We start from the raw sequence: 27843 nt of genomic DNA on the forward strand, positions 1-27843 counted from the left end.
GATCTATCCATATATGCATTTTTGCTATAAGATGCATTTGGCAATGTGTATCTAAATTGAAATCAGCATTGAACTGAAGTGCATTGATAACTTCACAATTCCCAATTCAGAAAATTCACAATTGAAAGCCATCAGCTAGCAAAACTACAAATCAATTAACCTTGACAAAAATGCATTTGGCAAAAACTTAATTGAAAATCGTCTAGAAAATGCATGCAAAACAAAATTGATTCATATGCCATTTGGCTGGCCAGCTCTGGTCCATTGGCTCAACGAACTGATCGGGACTGGACAAGCGATGCGACTGCCATGTGCTTGCCATATCATCAGGCTCGTCATCATCATAGACATCAGCGTAGTTGTTTATATAAAGGCATCAGCAGCAGAGACTGGGGCAGGGGAAGCGGCTGGAGCAGGGGCATAAGCATAGGCACCAGCACCGGCATCAGCAGCCGCAGCGCAGCATCATCAAATCATCGTTGCCTTAGTCGATGGCACGCATATGGCTCAGCCGGAGGTAGACCCCCAAAAGTAATTTCGCCGAGTTAATTATTGCGTGTTTAACCTTGAAATTAACGATTATATTTATCGTATTATAACTATAAAATAATCAACTTTGTTTAGCTTTCATTTCATACAATTTGCACAAAATAAACGAAATAGAAATATTAAAGCAACAAAAGAAAGTGAGTCAGTTGCTGTTATCCGATTAGAAGATACCCTGTGCAATACAAAGCACTAGGTAGGCGTTTATTCACGCATTTTGTCAAATTACAAATTATATTTAATTTGGATATATTTTTTAGGTAATTTTGTGATTTGATATCTCAAGCCTTATCCACATGTGGATAGCTATCGATTTTTCTTAAATTAGCTAGATTTATTTCGTTATAGATATACCCCATAGGGTATATCGTATCGATGTTTGACTTTGATATTTCAATTTGCATACCCAAACACATTGGATTATTTTTCGGGTAGTGCGCTGCTTGACTCATGACTCATGGGCAAGGAGCTTGGAGCCTCACTTCTGAATCCCAAATCCCGAATCCCGTTAGGCGGCAAGTGGTTTTCTACTTGTCTGAGAAATGTCGTAAACGTTTAACGATGTATATTAAACTGCAGCTCCGAGTGCTTGTAATGTTATGCCTGTAAAAGTAGTGCCGGCAAATTCGTGTATATTTATTCAGGTTTTATTTAATACTTTATTTAATGGGCCGCCTTTTTGATTTATTTGGCACATTTTGGCGCAAATGGCTTGAAATAACATGAGCAAAGAGCTGGCGAATTTCAATTTATGATCGCACGCGGCGTATGCGTTATATGTAATTATCTGCACTATGGAGTTAATTGTCTGCCCTGATACCCTGTATTTATCTCCAAATTGTTGGCCTTTTTTAAGGTGTGCAAATTGAGAAGGACCGAAGAGAAGATAAACAATAATTATATATTGCATTTGTGCATGCGCATGCAGTTTTCAGAGTGTTTTATTACACATCTTACAAGATATATATTGATATTTTAGACATGTTTCGTTTCCCGACAATTTATAATCAATATAATGTGGCAATCAGTATGCACATGGAATCATATAAATATGGGTTATCAACATCAATTGATGGTGTAGAGTGCATTCAGCATTCCCCATCGCCGCACATTCTCACGTTCGGTTTATTTACATATTTATGTATATCTGTTGGATTGCCCACGACGCGTCGTGCAAAAAACATATAAATTACAAATATTTATTTGCTTTTGGACGCTTACAAATTGTGCGTGTTTATTTGGACAGTGCAAGTCGCTGCCAAAGGCGTTGGCCTTATGGACTCGCACTGGAAGCAACGACCACCTGGCCAATTGGACAGAATATTAAACTCAAATTGGTAATGCAGCCGAGACTGGGTTCTGCTGTCGTTTAATAATAAAACACTTAAAGAAAAAAACATTCAAATTTGGGAGCGGTTTAAATTGGATTTCAGTAATCCTATTACCTGGAACCTATTGAACCTATTGAATATATGTATCTATAGATCTCATCAAGTATACGTATATATATCTATTTTTGAATTATTCATATTCATATTATCAAGTTATACACCTTGAGCAGATCTGAGCTTTTTTATCAAAAGACGACTCAGTTATTAAACGAATCCGCTCGAGTCTTGAATTATAGTAAATACATGATTGCATATCCAACTTTAAATCAAAGCATATTTCAATAACAATATGAAACCCGAATTAAAAACTTGTTTCAAATTTTGATTCACTTCACGTGTAGACATAGCTAATGCTTAAACTACTTATGGAACTGTTTATGTTTTTCTAAACCAATAAAATAATAATTTGAAACCGTGTAGGAATTTACTAAAATTGAAGAGAGCCGACCGAATAGACTTCAAAGCTGATTGTTAAAGACACGATGGGTGGTGTAAAATGAACAGATGGCTCGCGCCTTGCTGCTAGTTATTGATGGCTAAAGAATTTCGCTGAAAGTGAGGCTGTTTATATGATCTTTTTTTTTTTTTAATGCATAAATGTGTTAATAAGCACTTTAACTAAATTGCCCTATTGATGTGGGCGAATCAGGGGCTGGTCCAGCAACGTGTTGTTAGATGGAATGCACTAAACAAAATACCATTCGGAATATTGTTTATTTTTGATGTGGTTTACTCAGGTTGCACAGTAAAGCCAAATAAATAGCTATATTAGCTAAACTAATCACTGTGTTAAGTGTAAACAAATAAAAGGAAATATGCGAGAGGAATGCCAAAAATTAATTATATATTTTAGATACATGAATTTAAGAATAATTCAAACCAAAACTAAATAATACCGTTTTATATTATAAATATTCACAGCGCGAAATCCAAACAACGTTTTCGAAAAATACACGACTGGCTGAGCGCGCCGATATCTCAATCCTTGTCGTAATGTCACTGAGGCACCTGTCGCGAGTTTCGGCGTTTATAAATAAATTCAGCTGAATAATGTGTTATGCAGCAAGAGGAAATGTCAACAATAAAGCCCACGACTCGTCGTTTGCAACGCACAAAGAAGCCCCGCAAGCGGAAATCTCAATCCGTGCATGTCCATAAATGCAAATTCTCGCACATCTCGGCATGAGTTCCTTAGCGCCTATTGTGTATGCAGCGCATTTGTGTTTCATAACTGCATTTGTGTTTCGATAACATCTTTTCACAGTATACATATGTATGTATTTCTTGTGCTTCACACGTGAATGGCTTGTACCGATAACCTCATTACAATACGATATTTATACCGATATGATCTTTGCAATGAGTCTGCCACTTTACAGTGATTCGATAACATCAATTCATTGTGTTCGCGGCTCAATCTTGCCGGCCGGCAGACTGATCTGGCAACCATGTGCCGCTTTACCAGAACAAACAAAAACAAAAGCAGCAGAAAGCGTAAACTGAAAAGATGGAAGGAGCCTTGACCAAAGCAGAACAGATAAGTAAATATGCATTTAACAATGAAATTCGCTTCGTTTACCGTTTATCGTTTACCGTTAAACGCTTTAGGTTCTGTTTGTTATGTTTTGTAAGGAAGTGTGTACGTATATGTGTATGTGTGTGTATGTTAATGCGCATAAACTTAAAATGCCAGCGCCAAGAAAACATTCATTGACACGTTTTATTTGCTTTTCTTCTTCTATTGTTGTTTACTGTTGGTGTTGGTGTTGGTGTTGTTGTTGCCGTTACGTCTTCTGCCTATTGCTGTTGTTGGTTGTATGTGTCATTGCCAGTGCATTCATTTTTAATTGTTTCTGATAATGCGTATGACTTATGGCTGAAATGCCTCTGACATCTTAATTTAGCTATTGTCTGTCATTGACAGCCAAGCCACATGTAAAGCATTTGTAGCTAGAGTCGACAGTATAGGTTCAAAGATCTTTGTAGATAAATATATTATACAAATGAAATCGAATGGAGGCACAATATGAGCTTCTCTGCACAAATATACAAAAATTAATAATTATGAACGAGCATTGGACAGTCGGTGACTGCCCATTGCAACATTCCAATTTGTTGCAGCTTTACTTGTCTTTGAGCTGATGACAATGCGCTTGGCCATCAAATTGCTAGCTGACAGGCGTCTCAATAATTTTATCCAATTGAATTCGCATTTTGATTGATTGCATTCCCAACCATGGGCGACGTAATGCTCAGTGCCCGCCCGATTACAAGCCAGTGGGTGTTCATGATGACATCCATTTGGTTTTTTTTATGGTCATCTACAACATTTTCTAGCCAAAATATAAATAAATATGAATATAATGTTACTCAGGCCCATCATATTATTTATAAATTCCTATTCATCCACCCACCTGATGGACGATGAATGAGACTTTTCTAGCTATTAAATAAAAATACCTGAATATCATTTTGATTTAAACCTCACGCATAGAAATTAAACATTATATATATTTCTATAAATGTACATATACTAAATATAAGTATATATAGGTATATATGGAATCTGAGACACGGCATTTCGGTTTCAAAGGTGAAATATGGGAATTCGGCTAATTAAAAGTTTCAGCTGTATAAGCAAAGTAATGCCCGTACTACAGACATTAACAGGTGAAGATTATTAATTTTATGTGCTCACAATATGAAAGAAGTCGGCCAAAGTACAGTGGAACAAAATAAACATAGAATCGCGAGAGGTAAAATGCCAATGCTGCACAAGATTCGATTTTTGTTTTACTTGTTCTTTTTGTATTTCTTCTCTTTCATTCTTTGAAAATAAACAAATCGAACCGGTGTGTGGGAACGGTTTGCTATTTTATTTGAATTCGATGGGGCGCATGGTTTGTGTCAGCTATCTGGAAAATTTTCCTATGCCAGTGACCTAATGAGCCGGTCAATTAATTGAGTGCCGATGCTATCAGTTGCCCGGCCCGAGGGATCGATTATTTAAGATCTCAATGATAATCGGGAGACTATAGCAGCTGTCTGGGCGCCACACTTAGCAGAGAGGCAGTCGAGGTAGAGAATGAATCGACTTTATAAACATTGTAGCGGCTGTTGCTGTCACTTGGCATTAAGAGATGCCCCATTACCCAACCCATTTCCATCTACATTCCCATTCCCATCTCATTCCCAGTCCCATTCCGATTCCTTGACATTGCACTTAGTTGCGGTTTCAAGGGGCGCCACATCAATCATCGCATTAAAGGCAGTTTTAGCATTAAAAGCAATTTCTGGCTATCCGAATATGATGTCGAAACATTGATTTCACGCTCAAAGCCATATGCATCACTGTGGGAACCCTCAAAGAGGTCCGCAGCAGACCGTTCCCATCGGTCATTTCCTAAGAAATATATATTCATATACATATATATTATTCTAATTCTTAAGTACAAAGTTTGTATTGAATTCGTTTCCGGCGAAGCGACTGCTCGGCAAATGCCGTAATACATCACAAAAACAAAATGAAATTTGAACTTCACTGAGGTCAGCTTATTATAAACCCAACTTGCTTGCTGCTGCTGCATCTCCTTCCCATTCGATCTGTCTCAAAGTCTGAGCAGAAAAGTGCATTGAATGTGAACAGCTTTATGCTGATATTCGCATGCGGAAGAGCTTTTATTTTAATTTAATATTTTTTTTTTCAAGACCTTCACATGGTTTATTTAAATAATTTTCTTTTATACATACATATACGAATATATATTATGTATATATATTTTTTTATGTACAACATTTATTTGCAAGACCAACCGACAACACTTTGGCTCTGGCCCGGGTGATTCTCGCCGTCTGTCAATTAACCTCAGAGCTTTGCGTTGATAATATAAGTTATTGCTTTTTAATCGCTAAAAATTTGCATGAGCCATATGCTCACTGCGCTCGATTCTGATTGTGTGTGTGTATAAGTGTGTGTTGCACTCGAACTTGTGCTCATATTTCAGTCTGTCCGTCGCCGTCATTAGCCAGGCCCCTATCAAGCTGGAGCGCGGGGAGCAGGGGCTGTCCATGACTTGAAGTGCAAGTTTAAGTTGAAGTTAAAGTGTAAGTCGATGCCTTTATTATATACATAGATATACCCTTACCATGAATACCCAAAATTTGCTATGAAATATGCAACGTATTGAAGGAGGCTGAGAGTGAAGCAGATGAGATTCTTGTTGCTTCAATATTGAAATCAATACAAATGTACGTTTTAAGAGCTGCATGTATTCTTTATATTTTGGATACCTGATTGTTGGATATCTCAGCTATCTCTAGCCATCTGTAACTGAGAAAAAAATGCGCCATATAATCGAAACTTTCAGTAGTAAGCCTTTCGTATCAAAAATTCAAGGGTATTCCCTATTCGTCACTTGCAAAATAAGTGTTGTTCCTTGTTCATTCAGAAAACGGACAGGGCCAGAAACTTTGGCTTGCTCTGGGTGCTGCGTACACATATAAATAATTCATTTGGGCGCTACGAGACAGCTTGTGCAATTCTCTGTCTGTCTGTTTGTATGTCTGTCTGACGGTCTGTCCATCGCTCAGATTCGTCAAACCCAATTGATGCACGTCAGTGACCTCTCAAAGAGACAACTGCAGTCGGCGTTATAAACTTTGGAGTATTTCATTATTTTGTCTTTGTCTCGTTTTGCGCTTATTCCTCTTTATTCCACACCAACGGGACACTTGAGTCCAAGCAACCATAGCACAACATAACATACATACATACATATATATATGTGTATATGTATGTATCAACAATTTTGGCAGGTCAGTGCACTTTGAGAAACGCGACAATTATTTATTGCTCGAAATTGGGATTGGAAATGTACGAACTGCTCTGTTGCCCAATATCAGGCGTATAATTAGACAAAAGCGAGCAATTAAAGCGCGCTCTAATCACATTTACCACGGCTCATTTGGGTCGCTATGCGCGAGAGATACGCTTAGGTTGGAGATCGCGCTCGTGATCATGCTCGGAATCCCGTGTATGTTCTATCTGCTATGTGCTATTTGCATAAGCAAGATCTTGAGAGCTGGCTTGTTCTGGTTCTTGTTGTTATCGTTGTTGTTGCTGTTGTTGCTGTTGTGGGTACCGTTGCCACCCAGATCGGCCAGCATCATTAATCTTAATGATACGAAAGTTGCGACTGATTAATTTGCTCGATAATTAAAATTGATTGGCCTCTGCTCAGAGAGGGAGAGAACAGTGAGCACTGGACAACGATATTCACAATATCACGCATTATAAATGATCTTCACAAAGAGCGTGAAAATTCATGTGAAACAACAACAACAAAAACAACAGCACAACAAAAAACGGAAGCATCAAATGGTCAGGGAAGGAAGCTTGAGCCCAATCTAAACGAGTGCGCCGCAATGAAAAAATATAAAAGGAAAAACAATAACAACATACAAATACGAGCCACAAAACAATGAGACAACAAACACCTCGAAGAGTGGATGCCCTAACAGGAAATGAAATATATTCCAACTGTATATATATCATAAACTAGACTCGGACAGTCGTGACTACAACCAGAGACTCACATAACAAGCCAAGCACTTCGCCTGTTACAAACTGCATGTCATAGCCAATATACACTTTGTCAGAGCATTAACATCTCAAACATGAGCCATTCAACTAAAACGGGTACTACAAATGTTATATAAATGTTATGAGAATTTTTCGCTGTCACGCAATTTCCGGCACGTTTTTGCATATATGATAACAAAAGCGAAACCAGCAAAAACAAAAACAACAACAACAAGAACAGCAATAACAACTGTAGAGCGCGCAGTTCTGACAAGTCTATTAACGGTTTCTATTGTTATTATTCATGACAATTTTTTATAGTTAGTCCATTTCCCATATGGAACAGCGGACCTGAGCTAGCCAGGATCATTTTCCGCGTTAACAACCAATCATATTTTTGAGATTTTAATATTCTATAAGTAAGTGCGCTCATTAAATACCCTCAATTCACTTGAAATGGGCTGAAAAGTTTCTTGAGACATAAATCAATACATGAACATATATCCTAACTGAATCAACAATTTATCGAGTGATCGATTTAAATTTATTAACTGCTACGATTCTAGCCTGTTTGACTGCCAAACTCTGGCCGAAAGTTCAAATACCTATTAATGTATGCTTAGAAGAAAGCAGCGGGATCAGCAGCGGCAGCTCGTTGCTGGTGTGTTTAGGGTATCATAGAGTCTCTAGCACTGGCTGACATTTTTATTTCGTTATTTATGTATGGTTCAAAAATTTGTCAACCAGAGCATCGTAATTTTGAGTTGTTTTATTTTTCATTTATTTTGCCTGTCGCCGGCTGCTCTCTAAATTCCAAAAAGCTCTGAATTATGTCACATCAGAGAGACGCGTCCAAGCAAGCGGCCCGCTCGCCGAATCTATCTAGATCTAGAGATTCCGCAGACCACATACTACATATCTAATGTCGAATTCGGCGTGTCTAGTCACAGCTAATAAATCTTCCAGTCTCGCATTACGAGCAGACTGAAGCACTCAGCATATCTCGGCCACATGTGCCACAATCGTTGTCATAACGCGATCTACATAAATATATATTTATAATCGTATTCGCATTTTAAATTATTTTTATTTTGCTTTCATATTATTTTTATATTTCGCGGACTTTACTTTAATTATTGCCAATTTATAATTATATTTTTTGTTTATGTCTAGCAAAACATATGCATATATTGTATATACCAGATTTTTGGGATCTATAACAAAAGATTTTTATTGTTTCCTCGATTATATAATGGCGCATCTGAGACCGGCAAACGTTCGGCTCTGTGCACACACGCTTTTTTTATCATGTTCCTTTCAAACAATTATAATATATATCAACAATTCTGACACGCTTCCATCCATCTATTTCCCAAAAATAAGCACAAACAATGGGCAAGGTGAAGTAAATAAAAAACTTGCCAAAAGTAAAAAAAGAAATGCGCTATTTTGGTGTTTCCTCCGCTGCTTCAATTGCTTTTGTTTCTATGCTATGCAAATTTTTCTTTTTTTAATTTAAAAATTTTTTTTTTCTTTTGCGGGTTGATGTCTTTGGAAATTTTATTTTAGCCATAAATCGAATCTCAAAGTCTTTTCACTCATCATTTGTCTATAGATATATATTTTCACTTGTTGTTTATTTGCCGACATTTATCCCTGCTGTAACACTTAGAGGGGTATTATAAATTTTCTATGAAACTTGTAGCATATGAAAGCTTAATTTAATGTCTGGAATACGTTAATATATAAAGTTCTATTAGCATTTCCTAGCTCAGAAATAAGTTGGATAAGACTCAAAATGTAGCAAGTGCTGTAAGTATTTTAACTACATCCCCATTTCGCCCAGTGTACTCTGTGTATTATTTGAACGCACACTCGCAGTCGCCTCAAAAGTAAAATAAAATTGTGGGCGCGTTGCTGTACTATTTATAGTAAAGGGTGTGTTTAGTTTATTTTCCGACTTTATAGTTTTTGATTCAAATGCGTGAAAGTTGTGCATAAACATTGATTCAGATTCATTTCAATTAAAAATAGATTTTTCTAATATTTGACTATGTATATATATTAATCGTCAATTTTAAATTTATCTGTTGAGATATTCTCTTTATATATAGGCAGCTGTCAACAATTTGCATCCAATGCGAATAAAGCTTGCAATAAAAACAAAATTCAAATTCAAATTTCAATTCGCTGATTATTACTGAGATATATTCAATAGTTTATTCTTCTTCTTCATTTTATAATCACCTTTAACTGCTTTTAACTTCTGCTTAAATCTCGATTTCTATTGCGATCTCCTTTCGTTGTTTCACTTATAGATAATTTCAAATTTCTTATGTCGAAAATTTGATTAAAAATTTTAAACACCAAAGGAACTTTTTCAAATAATTTTACTATTATTTTTATTTTAATCGATTTCTCATTTTCGTTGCCCAGCATTTGAATTATCGAGCACTTCCTGATTCGAATTACGATATTTTTATCATTATTATTATTGAATTTTTTTCCGTAAGGCTCTCGAAATATAAAAATTTTAAAACAAATTTATAATTTTTCGAGCAGCATGTGCGAAATTCGAAAGAAGACTGAATCATCTCCGAGAAAGAAACGATTTTCAAACTTGAACAAGAATATCTAATGCAAACGGATTACCGCACAGCTTTTATGATACAAACAAAATAAAAAGGTGAGAATCCGAGCACCATGTTTCGCGATAGTTTTCCCATCGAATTTCGGAAAAAATATCCTGCCTTATTATTAAAATATTTGCAATATATAACAAATCTAAAGGGAATTGCTGAAGCTTCAAAGTGAGTGCGCACAGTGGGCTGAAATTTACAAAAAAATTTTTAGATAATATATTTATATAATAATATTATAGTTTTTGTAAATATAATAGAGGCTGATTTTCTATTTTTATATATATATATTTTTATTCCTTCTATTTACCTTAGCATAAATGAATCTGCTTTCCATATCGAAATTTCATTTCTCTGAGCAACATTTGTGTTTCAATTGTTAAGTTAAGAACTTACACTTTTTTTCGGACTATAAAAACTTGTATTTTAATAATATTCTTTTTGATACCTAATAACTGAATTTAGTTTTTATTACCATCGACCATCCATGTTTCCAATAGTTTCCATTTTCTGCAAACGATTCCACTGTACCAATTCTACCAATTGCTCTCTTCTCTCACTCTCTTTCTCTCCCTCTCAAAAAGATTTTCTTCTGGTTGCTCGTTCAGTGGCGCCGAATATAAATAGAGAATTCTCTTTCTGAGCATGTATGGGTGCGTATGCTAATAATACCCATTAGATTCGAAATAGACAGCATAAACATATAAATTCCCCAATATGTGAATATGCTCTTAAGGAATTCGAACTTTCAATTCTTTCAATTCACTTTCGAGCAGACAAATTTCTAGATTTCCAACTAATGAACAGCCACAGTCTCAGACATATATTCCCGACTTGAATATACTATACGTATTAAAATTTCGACCTATGTACAGGGTATACACAAAACAAGTATCTTATATTAATTTAATTTGAACTGCATTTCGCTATTTTATGTATATGAGAATTTATCCTATATATTCACATAAATATACATAAGCGTATGTATACTTTTATCTGTATTCATATATATTCAAGAATATATTTTTAAGACAACTGCAAATTGGTAGTATAAAATGTGAAAAATCTGAAAATAAGTGCTCGCTCGTAAGCAGGCGCCAAGGGCGCTACGATCTTGACCATAGACATATCGCAGCTAAATAATTTGTTTATTTATGTTGGAGAACACATGACATCCACTGGGATCCCCGTGGACTATGCCGTGACATAATCCGACCGCTTGTCTGTGTGTGTGTGTGTCCCTGAGCCTGGAACTGGCGCGTGTCGCCTCTGCGAGGGTGTGTCTGTCGCGGCTCATTTGAGACTGCGCATCGGCAGATGTGTCCTCTGAATTTATGTTGCTATAAAAGCGGAATGGTTGGGCGTATTTGCCGGCATCCAATTTGGTCGTTTCCGACTCAGCCCGGTGCTAATTGGCAAGCGACTATGACAAGTCTCGTGCCGCAGGCAGAACTTGTCGCCGCACCTCCCTCAGATATAACTGCCGGAGTCCGATGGTATGTGACGAGGGTGCGTTGATCTCAGCAGTTTTTTTCCGCAAAACTGTGAGTTCATCCAGAACTTCTAGGAAGTCTTAATGCAATATATTATGCAAACGGTTTCTCCCTAATCCTCACCCATTATTTCAATTTCAATTAATTCAAATTTATGTGCTTGACATTCGCTTGGTCTTACGCAATATAGGAGATACTCCTAATATAAGGATATTCCAGATCCAATTTATCAATAAAATGAATAGGAATATCCCAAAATCTAAGTAGCTCCCAAACGAACGCTCCAATTCAGATTTGAACACCAACAACAGTAGGCAATACTATTATCATCAGCTTTGTGCGATTTCTTTTTATGATCGCCCAATTATAAGCACAATAAAATCATAATTAAACAATAAAAACATGTTGCTTTAATGCCTAACAAAACCACTTACACACGATTCGAAAACAAGGCAATAATTTCTATGCTGCGCACTTGGGAGCATAAATTTTATAACACATTTTACAACACATTAAAATTTAGCGGCTAGCAAATTTTACTGCACACCAATTGAGGTCATCATGAGAAACGAAATGAAGCCTATGAAGAAGAAGAGTGAATGGCAACTGGAAAATTTAGTCAAGAGTAAAGGCAATTTTGCATTAACTTCAAGTCCATAACTCTGCAAGGATTAGTAGGCGAAATTCGAGCTCGAGAAGATATTTGAAGTAGATGCTGTATTACTAGCTTGGCCTTTGATAACACTCGTTTATGGTCCTATCTACAATGTAAAGCTTGAAAATTCTCGAACTGCAAAACATTGAGATTCTGGCTCTGAAAATGATTCAGAGATGACTTTTACTGCTTCTTTAAATCGTATAATTTTTAGTTAATTAATAGAGGGAACTAAATATTTAATATTTAATATGTAATTTTTCTAGCTAAAAACGGTCGATTTTTCACGTTTCTAACAAAAAATCTCTTTTATATTAATTAATTAATTTAAGCATTAGTTTCAAGGACTCTTATTTTAAGGATATGGCTTTTATGACCTGAGTATACCACAAGTATAGCTACTATATCTTCTTAATTAATCCATATATACTTCAAAGGATACAGTGTGCCACGTCCATAAAAAATAGCTGAGCACTTTATAATCGAAAATGTTTTCCAAATTTGAACTCTTTAGCTTCAAGAACTGCCAATCGCTCTGCGTTCGATTCGGCAAACCAAAAGAACAAAAACTAAATTTCCAATAACTAAACGTTTCCCTATTTATACACAATTTTTGCAGTTGACCCAAATCAAGTTTATAAATCTAATTTTATCACTTTTTGCTGTGGATTTGTCCATTCAATTACCTCCATAATTATTCCGCTCTTAAAGTTTGGCTTTCGTGCCTTTTGTTGAATTGATTTTAGGCTCGACATCTCGTACCTTGCACCGATCACTGATAACTGGCCACTGAACACTTTTTATTTTGTTAACTGTCTGTCTACGGTTTCCTTTGGACTATTTACACTGCATGTTTCACAGTAATCTTTGGCAATGGCTATGATCAAACACTCGATAGCTGCGCAGACGCAACGCCAACATGCGATTCACGCTTGGCCGCAATGCAAACGCTGCCTAGGGCCAAAACCGGCAGCATGCGCAACAGTTGCAGTCGCTGTCCAGAAAGCAGGCTAAGATGTCTGCGGTGTGCTTGAACCCTCGACAAGTTCACTAAACTGATCCACTGATACCGACTGCTGGGGACAACGCCTGCAGTTGCGCCTGCGTCGCTGCCAATGCAATTTGTAAGGCGTTTAAGCTCGGCTTTGGCAATTTGCAAGCCAAGCCCTGGCGCAAGTGGAGTGCGGGCCGTGTCGGGGGAGTCCTTTTCTTAAGCCTTTGATGTCTTGTGCACGTCTGGGGCGTGGGTGTGCTATACGCTATCCTTGTGTGCGTCCGTGTGTGTGTGTATTTAGTTTCGCGCACTCGCGTCGACCGCATGTAGCCAGATAGAGAGACACACAACTCTACATCTCGCGCGCAACTGATTCGCTTGATCTCGCTTGCTATGCCCATGTCGCTGGATGCTGCGTGGCAGAAGCAGCAGCAACATCAACAGCAACAACAACATCAGCAGCAGCAGCAACAGCTGGAACCAGCGTCGGCGTCGGCGTAAATCGAAAACGTTTATGCCATACGGCAACGCAGAACGCAAATGCTGCAAATGTTAAGCTGCAGCAGCGGCGACAACAGCAACAGCTACACAACGGCAACATCACTAAATAACAAGCAAGAGTCCTGCAATTGACAGTGTTTGACGAGGAGATGCCCTGTAACTGATATAGGCAAAGCCTGAGCAGAAGACAAACAATCGATATTTATCGATTACATCGTGATGATGTCAGATAACTATGAGAAAGAGTCTACTCTGCGCATGATAGGACAATTAACGACTTCAGCTAATGTAAAAGGAAATATCATGGCACAGCCAATATACCCCGTTTGCAGATTATGCTTAGGCTCAGGCTACAAAAGACAAGAAAAGAAAGGGCGCAGTCTTCGCAGTCTTTGCTGTCTGCGTTGCCATGATTTCTGCTCTCGAGCAGTTGAGCAGCGCGCCTCTCTGTGTGCGTTGGCGTTATCTCCACTGCTTAAGGCAGATAAATTGTCTCTCGGCCATCGTCGCTGCCGCAGTTGCTGCTGCTGCCTCAGTCGCGCATTTAACGCTTGTCGCGCTTGTTTTGGCACTCAGCAGTAATAATTTGGCTTGTTTCTTGCTTATATGTAAAATGAACATTTGCTAATGAATTATTATTACAATTTAATGAAAAATGAGCTTGGACAACTGTTGCTCTGGGGCTGTCCATCTCTCATCGCGTTGGGCAATGCTCGTAAACAATGAGCGATAAATGTTGTTGCTCTAGCAGCTGATCTTAATTACAACAAATGAGAAATATCAATGAAACAATCAATGAGCGCATATACCCTATCCACACACAGCCAATGCGCCAGGCATGCTGAATAGGAAACGAATTATAATACGCCAAACGGGATTCTTGATCGTTGACGGCTATAGCGATTTCTGATGCATATCAAACGAGCTCTTTAATGCCAGATTAAAAACCTTCCCATAAAAAGGGCCCACATGGGCTTATTTATTAACGCTTCATTAAATTCCAGCAACAAAGCCGAAGCGACAAGCCAAGAACAGCGGACAGAAACATTCTGGCAAAAGTATCGCATGTAAAACCGGTTTTCTTTTCTACTTTTTATTCGTTTTATTATTTTTTCATCTTATTCAAGAGCCGAAAGATAAGATTTGAGCATGGAGCGCACATGCTGCCCAGATAAGATCTAAGTTAATTGAGCCGGTCAAGTGCCCTACACGAAAGTATAATTTGGATATCTATGAGCCGGAACTGGTCCAGCCGTACTACCAAAAACAACAACCCCGAGAAATGATTTAATTGGAATTGGAATTGATAATTAGTTTAACAATTGGCACATTAAAGATTTAAGTAGCGAAAGGATCGGATAAGCATAATTTGCAAATTACGGGCTCATTTAAATGCTCATTATAGCGCTGCCCGGAATTATCTTATCGCGAGTTCAACAAACACTTTGACTGTGTAGGGTATCTGAGGATCGTCACAGAAATAACGAAAACAAACAAAATAATGCTGATGAATATCTCGTCAATGTTTCTCATGATTGAGGCCCAAAACGAAATCAACAACATTAGAGACTATCAAAATTAATAAATTTTTCGTATTATTTTATTACATACAAAAAAAAAAAAAAAAGCAACCATAAAAGCTGACAGAAAAACAATGCCGATACCCTATACTCGACTCACAAGCTCACCTCTTTGCCCCTACATTGCAGGGTATAATAAAAACGAAAATGAAGTTCATGGCAATGCCATCGGCTGAGATGAAGCCGAGTTTTGGTCTTGGAGCTTGGGCTTGGGACTTGGGGTCTTCGGCTGGTTCAGTGGTCGTCGTCGCCTGGGCGCTGTTCAATCCATCAAAAGAGATTATATTCATTAGCCAGGCCGTCAGCCAGCCAGCCAGCAACAAGAGTCGGATTCAGACTGGAATTGGGAATCTAGCAGCAACTGGAACTGGAAGTTTGGGATCTTGATGTTGATGCCCACTGGACTGCTGGAATTTCTTAATTTTTTTGACAGTTCCCATCAAAAATGTGTTGAAATTGTTATTATTATTATTATTATATTGTTGTTGTTGTTGCTCTTATTGCGAGCAAATTTACAAGAATCATCTAGCAGATCGCATCTAGTGGCAGCATGACGTACCACAATTCTGAATGTTTAAGATCTGTGAACTCCATTAAAAAACCGTTTCATATCTTTGGCAATTTGACGCCATCAAAATTTATTTGTCTTCACCCGAGTTCTTTACCATGTGTCAAAGTCGTGAACGTTTTACGCACTTGACATTAAACATGTGATATATAGACGCATATATCTATCTATCTGTCTATATATATACATATAAAGATATTCTGTTTAACCTTGTAATAATACAAGTATTTACATATTGCTTATAGTCTTGTCGCTTGTTGCGTTTCGCCACACAGATTCCTGCAGCTGTCGATTGTACTCAAAGCGGGCCAACAATTCATTTGTGCTCACTTTGGCATGTTTACACAAAAGACCAAGAACTATTGGGCATACACATCCGTAGAGGCCAAGTTGTGCCCTTAGCTCTGCGTCCAGCTGCTCTCTGTCATGAATTGTGTAAAAGAAGACAAGCAAAGACAAGTCGAGTCGAGTCCTACCGATTGTGTGATACTCGCGCAAAGTTCTCATTTTGCAGTATGTATAGATATTGAATGAAATTCATTGGGATTCTGATGTTTTCTGTATGTGTATGTATCTGAAGATAAAGATCAACTTTTAGAAATATATTTCGTGCCCAGCAGAAAATCAATATGCCCTCTTTGATTTACTAGCAAGTGTATGTAAGATAGAACGAGCCCCAAAAAAAAATGGGGCTTTATGATGATGTTTGTAAATACAAGAGAATAGCCAACATGTTGCCTTACAGCTTCCGGGTCCAGCTGCTGAAGTGCTCGCTTCTCATTATTTATGATATAAATAATACAATTAACGCCGCAGCAATTAACACTTCAGTGCTTAAGGTCAAGCCCCAATTATAATATTTGGCACCAAAAAGGAGCGAAAGTCGCTCTTCATGCGAATTTCGTGAAGTCGACTGGCCAGCATTGAGCTCATCTATGGATTCGTCTCTATCCGCATTGCCATTTATGTCCGTCACTCTTGATTCTCGACTGGCAGGTGGGTTAAAAGCCGCTGCATTTATTCGATTTAGCGTATATAAATATAAAACGAGCTAATATGGCATTTATACGCATACATTAACAACTAAAATTAATATTTATTAATTTTTATGAATTTGATTATTCAACGCCATTTTCAGTCATTCAGTCATTGATGCACGCTCGTGGGCACTTGAGGGCTGTGCTTCTAGTCGTCTTTGAGTCCGTGAATCAATTGCGCAACTTCCTTAGTGGGCAGCTTGACTGAGTGTGCCAGAACCGGCTGTAAGAGCCAACTAAAACAAATCAAGGTGCGTTCCACAGAGTCACAGAGTTGCATTCGTTGGGTGTGCCCAACTAACTATAATGAGACGCAACTAAAAGAGTCGAAAACTTCAACTGCATTAGGTTGGGTACTGAGAACTTCAATCAAACTATATATTGTTTTAATTGATTTCCTCAACTGCATTAGGTTGGGCTATACGCCATACCCAAGAACTAAATTCTCATTTCCTGAACTGCATTACTTTGACTTGGACAGCAAAGAGAACTGCAAGTGGATATGAAAGAGACGTACGCATTATCTTATTTGCTCTCCCGCTCTCTTTAGCTTAAGTTGCGCTCGCAGAGGCGATAAAAGTTCTAAGAGCTTTCTCGAAATTTTGTGTTTTTTTTTTTTTTTTTTTTTTTGTTTACATTTCGCAGCACAGCCTTCGATATTCTCAGTTGTACTTCAAGCGTCGTGTTAAATGCGTCGAGAGATTTGATTTGTATGCGCTCGTGCATTCGTGCCTAATCTTATAAAAGTGAAGTGACAATTAGTTATATAATATATTCCAGATTCTTCTCTGTCTGGCAAATGTGCTGTATCAAGAGAAAGAAGTAAGCCTTTGGCTTCAGTAGTTTAACAAGACACGGCATACAGGGTAACTGATAATCCAGCAAACTCGACGCTTTTTCAACACGAATGCAAATTTATGAATTGCAATTTTACATACTACACAATAACGCGCATTCCAAAGAAAGTTGTAGAATGCGGTCAGGTTCTCATCGAGAGATACATACACACATAGATTTCCTCCTATCGTCGAATATTGAATTGTCTGCCAGGAACTGAGCTGTGGAGACTTTGTATTTTCCACTCATTAGCATTGTCTTGATGTTTATTGCTGATTCGGGCTGTCGGGCTTATAAATCGATCATTTTATTGAACTTGATATGCGGAATAAATACATAGGCAATCGAGTTGGGAAATCAATCGCCGCATAAATGTTGCTTTACTACCGATCTTGCAGACGCTGCCCCCGTCCGATTTGTTGTTTTATTAATTTGCATTGTTTGCTGTTTGCTTTATTTTTTACTGCGTTCATTAACCGCTGCTATTTATGACCCCCAAAAACAATGTTTACCACGTTCTTATTCTAATTTATTGTATATGCACAATCATGCCATCGATCTACGATTCGAGCGGGCTTTTATAGTTTTTTATCTGTTGTCTGTGTTTTTTTTTTTTCTGTTTTGTTTCTTTTTCTTTGGCCAGGTGGCATGACAGATCCAATAAGAGTCCACCTGTGGGTGGATATCAATGGGTATTGTCGCTCGGATGTGGTTAGAAACAAGTTATTCGCAGCTCTGCGATTCTTGTTGTGTGACCCAATTTCCTTGACACATGCCTGGCAGGTTTACAAACCCAAAAACTGTTACGGTTAACAATCAATTTCGAATGCGAGGCGGGGGTACTGCCAGCACTCATTACTGCGCTGTTTCTATTTCACTTGCCTTTTTTCTGCGACTTTTGCAGATTTCATTAGTCAATAATTGACTTTGCCTGTCTGGTTTGTCAGTGAACCCATAAACACGAACTGCGCCCCGGGGGCACCCGAAACAAAGCCCGCCCGACCCAGTGCCAGCCAAGCGAAGCCGAGGCGCTAAATGCAGAAAGCAAAAAATTATGTAAAAAAAAAAAAAAAAAACGACAAAAAAAAACACAGAAAATGAAAATATGAATATTTGTAGGCCCGTGGCATTCATTGAGAACCTGAACCTGAGCAACAGAGTTCCCACGCTTCGAATTCTTCACGCACGCCTATGGCGGCGGCATGCAACGTGAGGCAACCTCAGACTTTCGCCTTCGTTTAGCTGGCGTTGCTATTGCCAATGCAAGCTGGCGGCCAGCCGGCTCTAATTTATGAATTTTGCAATATTTATGTAGAACAGATGCGTTGACTTCCCACAGCAGATAATGAGCAGGCCGCGGGCGTGGCAATAACATAATCGTAATCATAATAAACACGTCCACGCAACAGCCTCCGTTTCAGCGTCAGCAGCAGCCTCCACCCCAGCCCCAGCCCCAGCCTCTGCCTTAACCTCAGCCCCTCCAGCCCGCAGGCCACAATCTCGTCAGCAGCCCTCGTGCCGGACTCAAGTAGCACGTGTGCCAGTTTTTGGGCCGATGTTGCTTGCTCGCTTGGTCCGTTGGTATTGACCCAAATTTCATAGTTTTGCGCTAAATACGCCTAATGGTTATTTAATAATAAGACAGACAGGGACAGCAGCAGCAGCAGCAGCCGAAATATAAATACAACTAATTGTATAATAAGGCGTTCTCCATATATGTATATATATATATATATACATATATATATTTATATCGATCAGTTTATAACAAAAGGCTAAACAATTTCACTCAGCTGCTGCTGCTGCTGTTGCTGTTGTTGCTGTCGTAGGCCTACGACGCGTCGTCATGCGATTAGCCATCTCAGCTGTTGCATCGCTTTTGTACAGCCAATGCCAAAAGTATACTTTAAAATTTTAGAATATTGTTATTGTTATATGTATATGAATATATATAAATGATAATCAAGAAATTGTACATATTTGTTCAACAATTTCTGAAAAGCTTAATTGATGTGTGAGGGTATGCAAACTTCAGCGTTATAGATCATTGATAAACTTTTACTGAATTGCTGTTGTTGTTGTTGCTGTTGTTATTGCTGTTGTTGTTGTTGTTGTTGTTGACTCTGAACCATCAACCCGTCAGTATTTGACAAATTTGCGCTTGTCTCATGTTAAGTTAACAAATTTATTATTAATAGAGCCTAGCACAACAACAACAACAACTGTTGCTCTTGGTGATGCTGATGTTGCTGCTGCTGCTGCTGCTGCTGCTTGTGCTGTCGCTGCTTGGAAACACGGTAATTTGTTTATATTGTTGAGCAATTGACATGCCTACTTTACCTAGGCTAAATTGCTACAATTGTTTGGAGTGCGAAAATTAATAAGTGTGTTTAGGGTTTTCAGGCTCTTTTCTTTGGGCCTTTTGACACATTTCGACGCGCTCTTCACGCTCTTCAGTTGTTGCTGTTGCTGTTGTTATGTATTTGAAGGCAATGACTTTGTTTAGCATTTGGTCCGAAACTTGTGAATACTCGTCTGTGTGTGTGTGTGTTTCTTTTTTTTTTTTTTTTTTTTTTTTTGAGAGCTTGTGCCCAGCAACAAATGCCTGAACACAGCTAGCATATCAAATAATTTTTATGAAAGTACGTATATGTATGTATATCTGTGGGGTTCAAGTTGAATACAATTTGTGGAGTTATATCTAAATATCTGTACATAGTTAATATCAAGTCGGTTCGATATCATGTTCATTTGAAATTCTTCACATATAGCAATATTTGTATATATATTTAAACATTATTTATGGGAAACAATTTGTTGAAAATTGATTTCAAATCGATCGTTCGATTTTCGGTTTGCGTAAATAGAATTCCATGTTCACTAAGTAATTGCATTTACCATACGAATTTTAAATGTGCAAAAATGTTATGCATACTCTATTTATATTTTATATGAATATATATCTGTGAAAAAGTACACAAATTTTGAAAAATGTGCAAATGAATAACTGTACACATACAGTTGCAAATATAGCTTGATCGCACATGCACTTGTCCAAATATTAAATAGCACAAGTCTGCCAGCAAATATGGATAATTCCTGAATTAATAACATATTTACATACATATGCACATTCGATGCAGACATATGTTATAAGTCTACAAACGAAAGATATAGCAAATATATATACATATATGTATATATATATACATTTGCCACTGCATTGCTGATGATTGCTTTTGTCAGCGAGCGATAAGGCTAGCAGAGCTTTGCATAGACATTTAACTGCTCATCATAAAGCAGATCAATAAAACGCATTATAAAAGCGATTAGAACCTCGATTTGAAAGTGGTTTAGGAAATAGTTAGAACTGAACCTGAACTGGCAGACGTGCCAATTCTCAGATACTCCCTGACTCTTATCTCTGTTCAGCCTGATAGTGATGCAGTGATGCTGTGACGCTGCCGATCGATTGGGGATGGTCCCACTGGTTTCATCTGCTGATATCGCCCCATTGGGGCACTCTGCTGTTCAGTTGACTTAACAGCAAGCAAACCCTATCTCGATCATATGGCTGTCGGTAGTGCCATGTACCGCGAGGCGTATGCTTAATCTACACACACGCACACTCATAGCGCTAGTGTGAACCATTTGAGTAAATATACATAACTGCTGCTGCCGGCAAATGTGACGTACATCGTATTTGTTTGTCAAATTAACGTCTATCAGGTGATAGCTATATATGCCCGACAAGTTAGAGTATCGAAGCCGCTGACAACTGTCGTTTGTATCTGTGTGTGGTCCTTTAGCAAACGGCAAGGAAAACAAACACGGAAATGTTTGCGCTCAAGCCATGGCTGAGCTGTTAAGCCAACGAAAATGCAAATAAATAAAACTGGTCTGTTTAATTATGACTATAAATCGAATTTATATGCAAATTATAGTCGCTTGTCTTGCCCCCGAAAAGCCAATGGCCAAATGGATGGCTTAGCCGATTTTCATCCCAAAGGGTGTGGGACTCTAATGCGATTATAAATGCCAATCTAAAGACTATCAATATCTGTTACGTATGCCAAAACGAGTCGAACTTCCCAGAAGATTTCGATTGAAATGTTGCACGTATATGTGCGGAATGATTGGAGGGCATCAGGATCGGGTATGCCCTATGTATATGAGCAATGCCCATTCATCCTGATTCATAAATCATGGCTACCAAATGTATAAATAACGCCCCATTGACCGCACATAGACTGCAACATGAAACCGCAATACTTTGTCTAATTCTCTGGAATCGAAACAAAGGCCACCTCACACATACCAGCAAGACACACCGACAGTTCCTTGAAATTTTTATAAAAGAAAATAAAAAATAGGTATTTTATTTTTTATTTTTGGGAACCATGCTATTAAAGAATTTGTGGATAAATATTTTGTTATTTATTTTATTCACATTTCCGATGGAGTCTGAGGTCGGCTTGCGGTTCGGTTTATGGAGCTGCTGCACCCATACGCACACAATGATAAACCGCTGATGCTCCAAAGCATCGAAATATTGCTTTTAGATAGATAAAGAGATGAGGGCAGGCTAAGCCACTTTGACTTCTGAATTCAGGCAGTCCCATTCCGAGTCCGAGTCCGAGTCGGTTTAGCATATGAATACAGACGATGCGGTGCGCCTTGAAGCCTCTGCTGCGGCGCGTCTCCAGTTTATATGCAAAGCAAAGTGCTAGGGTTCGATAATGCCATTGATTCGCATGTGGCCATGTTGACGATCCAGCTCTGATGATGATGATGCCACCGGCACCACGCGGCACTGGGCGTGCTGACAGCCGTGTTTATATAAAATAATTAAATGAATGTCATAAGAGTGAAATATAATGAAATTATGTAAAGCTATGTAACACGCTCCAGCGGAATGTGGCCAGAAATACATAAGATAAGGCCGTAACGACAGCAAATAAATAAAAAATCATTAAGAGCGTTTCTTCTGGTTTCGGCCATTATAGATGAGGCGGCCGGAAAATAGAAATAAAACAGAGACAATAGACTAAACACCAAATAAAGCACCGAGCCAATGGACAACAAACCAGATTTGGCTAATCTTTCAGCTTTATAGGCGGGTTCTGGCTTTGATGTAAGCCAGCAAATCAGTGAAACAAATTATTATTTACCAAAATTCAAATGTTTCTACCTAATAACACTAAAATCGATTTGCCGAAAATTCATTCACAATTTGTGACAGCTAAGCGAAAAAAATAACAAAAAATAGCAATAAAATATTTGTAAATATGCTGAGCTAATGAGTGCTCGGCTGGCAAATACCCAGCATAAAATACAAATCGATTTCTATCTATAGACAGTTAAGTGCCGGAGTATAGAAATAACTACCTGCTATGCATATGTCTAGGGTATTAGAGACAAAACAAATGTTTTAAAAAATTAAACACACAATTATTAAAGGTGTTTTCGCCTTGAATGGAATGGACATTGGTAAGCAATTATGCTAATGCCTTGCTAAAAATGGCCAGCTAAATGTCCATAATAAAATAATGAAATGAAACGAGACTCGAAGTCCGAAATCTGAAAACTCAAATCTTCAATCTGAAGTCTTAAATCTGATGTCTTAAATCTCAAATGCGAAATGCAAAATACGAAGTCAAACAAATAAAAACAAAAAAAAATCAGTTTTAAGACCAACTGTTCACTAGGTTGAAAATGTTTAACATTAATCTTGACTGATAAATTAAAAAAGAATTAATTAATATCAACAGCGAACACTTGTCGTCTCACATCTCTGCCGCGCCGCTATTCTCGCTGACATTCGGTTTATTATAATTTTTTAATTACTTTGACAGTTTTTTTGAACATGGAATTGTTTGAGAATTTATCTGGTTTTTATTTTGTATTTTTTGTTGTCATTTTATTTTATTGTACTATTTTTTAGAAACGATCGTGGGCTGGTACAATATATTGTTTTGTTTTGTTTTTTCATCGGCTTGCAGAGCACGTAAACATTGTTCATAATAATACCGAAAATTCAAAATTCTGAACCCACAACTACAGCAAAAACTGTGAACAACACCCTAAAGTCACGCCCCAGCAAAAAAAAAACAGCAAAAACACTTGAATTTACGAGTATTTTTAAGCCTTTTTTCTCAGCTGAAATCATTTACCCGTTTTTTTTTTTTTTTTTTTTTTTTTTTTGTTTTTTTTTTTTTTATGGAGGCTTTATACTGCTGACAAATTGTTTGTTGTTACAAAGGGCTCTCTGGTCACACCCTCAAACATTTAAATATTATTTACATAAACTTGATGGATATAACAGGTAAGATGTTCATTGAAGAGGTGACCAGAATAATTTCAGAGATCTTTCGCTTCCTGCATCATATTTTAAGTTGAGCTCGGACTTATATTTACAAGTACAATATATGACATGTTCTCGTGATGAGTCTGAAAGTTTTCCATATACCCTGAATTCACTGCATATAACTAATCCATCCCCAACATAATTATCATTAAAACAATTTTTAGATCAGGTTAAGAAAGTGTTTGAATCCTATTAAAGTGTTTAGATTTTCGATTCACAATAGTTATGATAAGTTTTATTGGAAATTCCGCTCTAAGCTGACTTTAGGGTCTCTACTAGTCGGTCTCCTCTCGCGGGTCTCTTTTTACATTTAGGCTGACAGACAAATGTTCAATTTCTTAAAGTTTGTTTTTACTTTATTTATTTTTATTTTAAAATTTTTGTTTTTGTTTTTGTTGTTTCCCCGCCTCATTTTTTTGATGTCAACGAACTGAAATTTTCTTTATACTCGTATTTATTTAAAGTAGACAAAATAAATAATGAAAAAATAAGCAAAATGCTGAGAAACACGAGCAACGCGTCGCACGACCGAAATACTACATACTACATGCATATTCAAATTCTAAACAGTATGTGAATATTATTGTATTCGAATACAAATTAGAGCGCGACAGCATCGAGGCTCTTACAGCAAGTGTTTCGAACTCATGGCGCCACACAAAAAATGACACAATTTATTTTTAAGAAAACCTCGACACAAAAGTAACCAAAATAATATAAAAATAAAACTGAATTTCATATAAGCTAAGAAACCAAATAATATTTCATCTGAATTGAAATAGTTCGAAAAGGCACGCTTAGTTCAATTTGTGGTTATCAGCATTTTTACTCAGAACTCGTATGTGTGTGTGTGTGTGTGTGAGTCTATAAATAGTATTAAACATGAGTCGGATCAGACAGCCGTAACGACTTCCTAATACGCAACCAACATTATTTATGAATTCCATTTACATACACATACAACTACAGGTTCGTGTTGTTTTTGAAATTTCAACACCTCGCCTTTCAGCAGTTACATCCATCGTCTATCCTCGTCCAAAGCTATTGAGAACGCTGATCAAATGCTAATGGCTAATGCCTAATAGCGGCAGCTAGTGGATGTCAAATGGAGTTTTCCGTTCTGTTAACATGGGCAAATACAACTGTCACGTTCCGTCACCCAAGCAGATTGATCTAGCTAATTCTCACACCTCAGAGATAGTTCGCGAAAAGCGAAATTACTCGCAATTAGCACTCAGGTCGTGTTTTCTGCAGATTCATCTAAAATCGTTCAGAAATATGTGCAGCACATTCATTTCAGAGTCTCGCCGCTGTCAACTGCAGCTGCTGCAGAAAATCTCATTCATTCCATGCCAATATTGTGATATCCAATTATCTTTCATGATAAGTAATATGATCCAGATATGCTCCCCAAAGTGGACTCATTTTGCCCGCATAGTCGCATGAGTGAGTTATTATCAACAGAAAAATATGACAGTCATAGTTCATATTTCCATAAAATTATTAACTAAACATACAATTGTTTTATTGTCGGGCTATAAAACTCAACGAACAAAAAAAAAAAGACATTCATCTGAAGTTTCTGCGCATGTTGGCTTTAGGTGGATCGTCAAACATTGTATAAAAAAAAGAGAAAACAATTTGACAACGGAAGCACCTGTCTCTAAAGTACCCAAAGAAAAAATTGCGCAGACTTTTATCGGTCAATCTCAACATAAGCACACATACATTAATCTCACTGCACATACATAAATAGAACGGTTCTTGTACATAGGCCGTGTGTCTAACGTCACGAACAGTTAGTGAGTCAGGGGAGATGTGAGCAGTGTAAACTGAATTTATTTTGCAGTACGAAGATCGAGCCCTAATCACAGCATATTCAAATAGGCTATGCCCGAGTCGAGCATACTCCTTAAACTGCCTATTGGGGACTTGTATGATACCCTGGGGTACTGACGATAGTTATTTCTAAAGCAGATAGAGCCCCAATCGTAATATACAATATATAAATGACAATAGGGTATGCCAGATTCGAGCATGCCTCTTAAGTTGCTTACATCTAATGTTCATTGTGTAAGCATTGATTAGATTCTAAACATGGTTTTCCCTGCCAGCTCTGGGGACTCGTGTGATACCCTAGGGGGTACTGGCGATATATCTCTATTTATCCAATACTTTTGTACAATTTTATACAATTTAACTGAGCGAAATTGAAATTTTTGGTTTTATTTTTTAATTTTATTTTCTTTTCATTTATTTATTTATTTTATTTTATTTTTTCACTGTCTGTGTAGTGAAGCGTGTGTATTCAAATGCGATGGTCATAGCGACGACGCTTTCTTTGTCTCTTTGAGCTTTGCTTAAAACGAAAAAAAAGTAAATACAAAAAAAATAAAGCGAAAAAAGGCAAAATAAAAAAGAGCGAAGCAGACAAAAAATAGCGACAAATCAACTGAATTTATAAAAGAAATGAAAGAACTCGACAAATCGATGCGAAATCGAAGCAATAAATTAAGTTGGGCTTTGAGAGGGCAGCCAAAAAATAACAAAAAAAAAAAAAAAGAGAAATAAAAGAAAAGACCGATATATTGTATGCAATGCAAAGGGCTAGGCGCGCCTCTATGTTGGATCGGTATTTACCTGTTTCTCGACGAGCGCGTGAGTGTAGATGAATTCCTTCTTGGGCGAGTAGAGCTCCGGCGGACTGCCTTTGAATGAGTATCGCAGGACACTGTCATCCGCATCGATATCAGCGCCTGTGCGGTCCGATCGCAATGCGATTGTGCGTAGCAGCTGATGGTCCTCTGCTGCTTCCATTGCCGACTCCGTCCGCATGGCGGGCTGTCGCTGGCCGTAGAGCTGCTTCAACTACTGAAGCTGTCAGTCGTCAATCAACCGCCAGCGGAGCACGTGCAACAATGTGCGAATTTGTGGCCGAATTTTGTGAGCAACGAACGTGGCTCGGTCGACTACGCTGCGGCGCTGTTGTACTCGGGCTCGGTACGGGGCTAATGGCTAATTATGTTTCTATTATGTTGATATTTTTGGTGCTTTGCTTATTTTGTTAATTGAAATTCGATGGTGCCGTGCCCGCTGCCTCTGCCTCTGCCTCTGCCCCTGCTGCTGCTGCTGCTGTTGCCGCACGCAGAATAAACCAACAATTGATAGACAAAACAAGTAAGAACTTTAGAGTCGATCGCTACAGACTGCATGATACTCGCTCACGTTTCAAACTCTGTTAGTTGCATGCTTATCTGCCATCTATAGGTCTACCTGAATAATTAGGCATAGATATATCATATTTAGTCCAACTCTAGATCTACGGATTCTGCATCAACTTGATCTGATTCAGATCTGCCATGCCCCCAAGAGGCATCTATGTATAACCTGATTAGTCAATAGAGGAGCTCAACACATGTCTAAAACTGTAATAAATACAGTTGTAATAATACAGTTACATTTTTACAAGATTTGGATTCAAAGTACACCAAAGCATAAATCCTTTGCCTTTATACAGACAGACGAACAATGCACAGAAAGCAAATTGAATTCGTGAACGAGTATCAAAATTATGCTCTTAGATTGCTGCTGCTGCTGTTGCTGCTGTTGCTGCTGTTGCCGGCAGCTGATTGTAGTTTCATAGTAATTTTATCA

The 27843-nt window shown here is 37.9% G+C and overlaps 1 protein-coding gene across 7 annotated transcripts in view; it reads right to left on the reverse strand.

Moving 5' to 3' along the window:
• AdamTS-A (ADAM metallopeptidase with thrombospondin type 1 motif A) overlaps positions 1-27843 on the reverse strand; it is a 44675-nt gene that overhangs the window by 15137 nt on the left and 1695 nt on the right. The window contains exons 1-2 of one of the 7 annotated variants that reach the window (XM_089461887.1): positions 26830-26970; positions 12992-22644 (exon numbers count right to left, since the gene is read on the reverse strand). The exons of 1 other annotated variant lie outside the window; for it this stretch is intronic. In XM_089461887.1, coding sequence (XP_089318013.1) covers positions 12992-13060 — 69 coding nt within the window. In that variant the 5' untranslated portion in view covers positions 13061-22644; positions 26830-26970. 5 more of the 7 variants (XM_089461891.1, XM_089461886.1, XM_089461885.1 and 2 more) reach the window with 5 other exon arrangements.

Source organism: Drosophila arizonae, chromosome 2, assembly GCF_054131065.1.
Source record: "Drosophila arizonae isolate 15081-1271.41 chromosome 2, UAZ_ARI_1.0, whole genome shotgun sequence".
In the NCBI taxonomy this organism is placed as follows: Eukaryota; Metazoa; Arthropoda; class Insecta; order Diptera; family Drosophilidae; genus Drosophila; species Drosophila arizonae.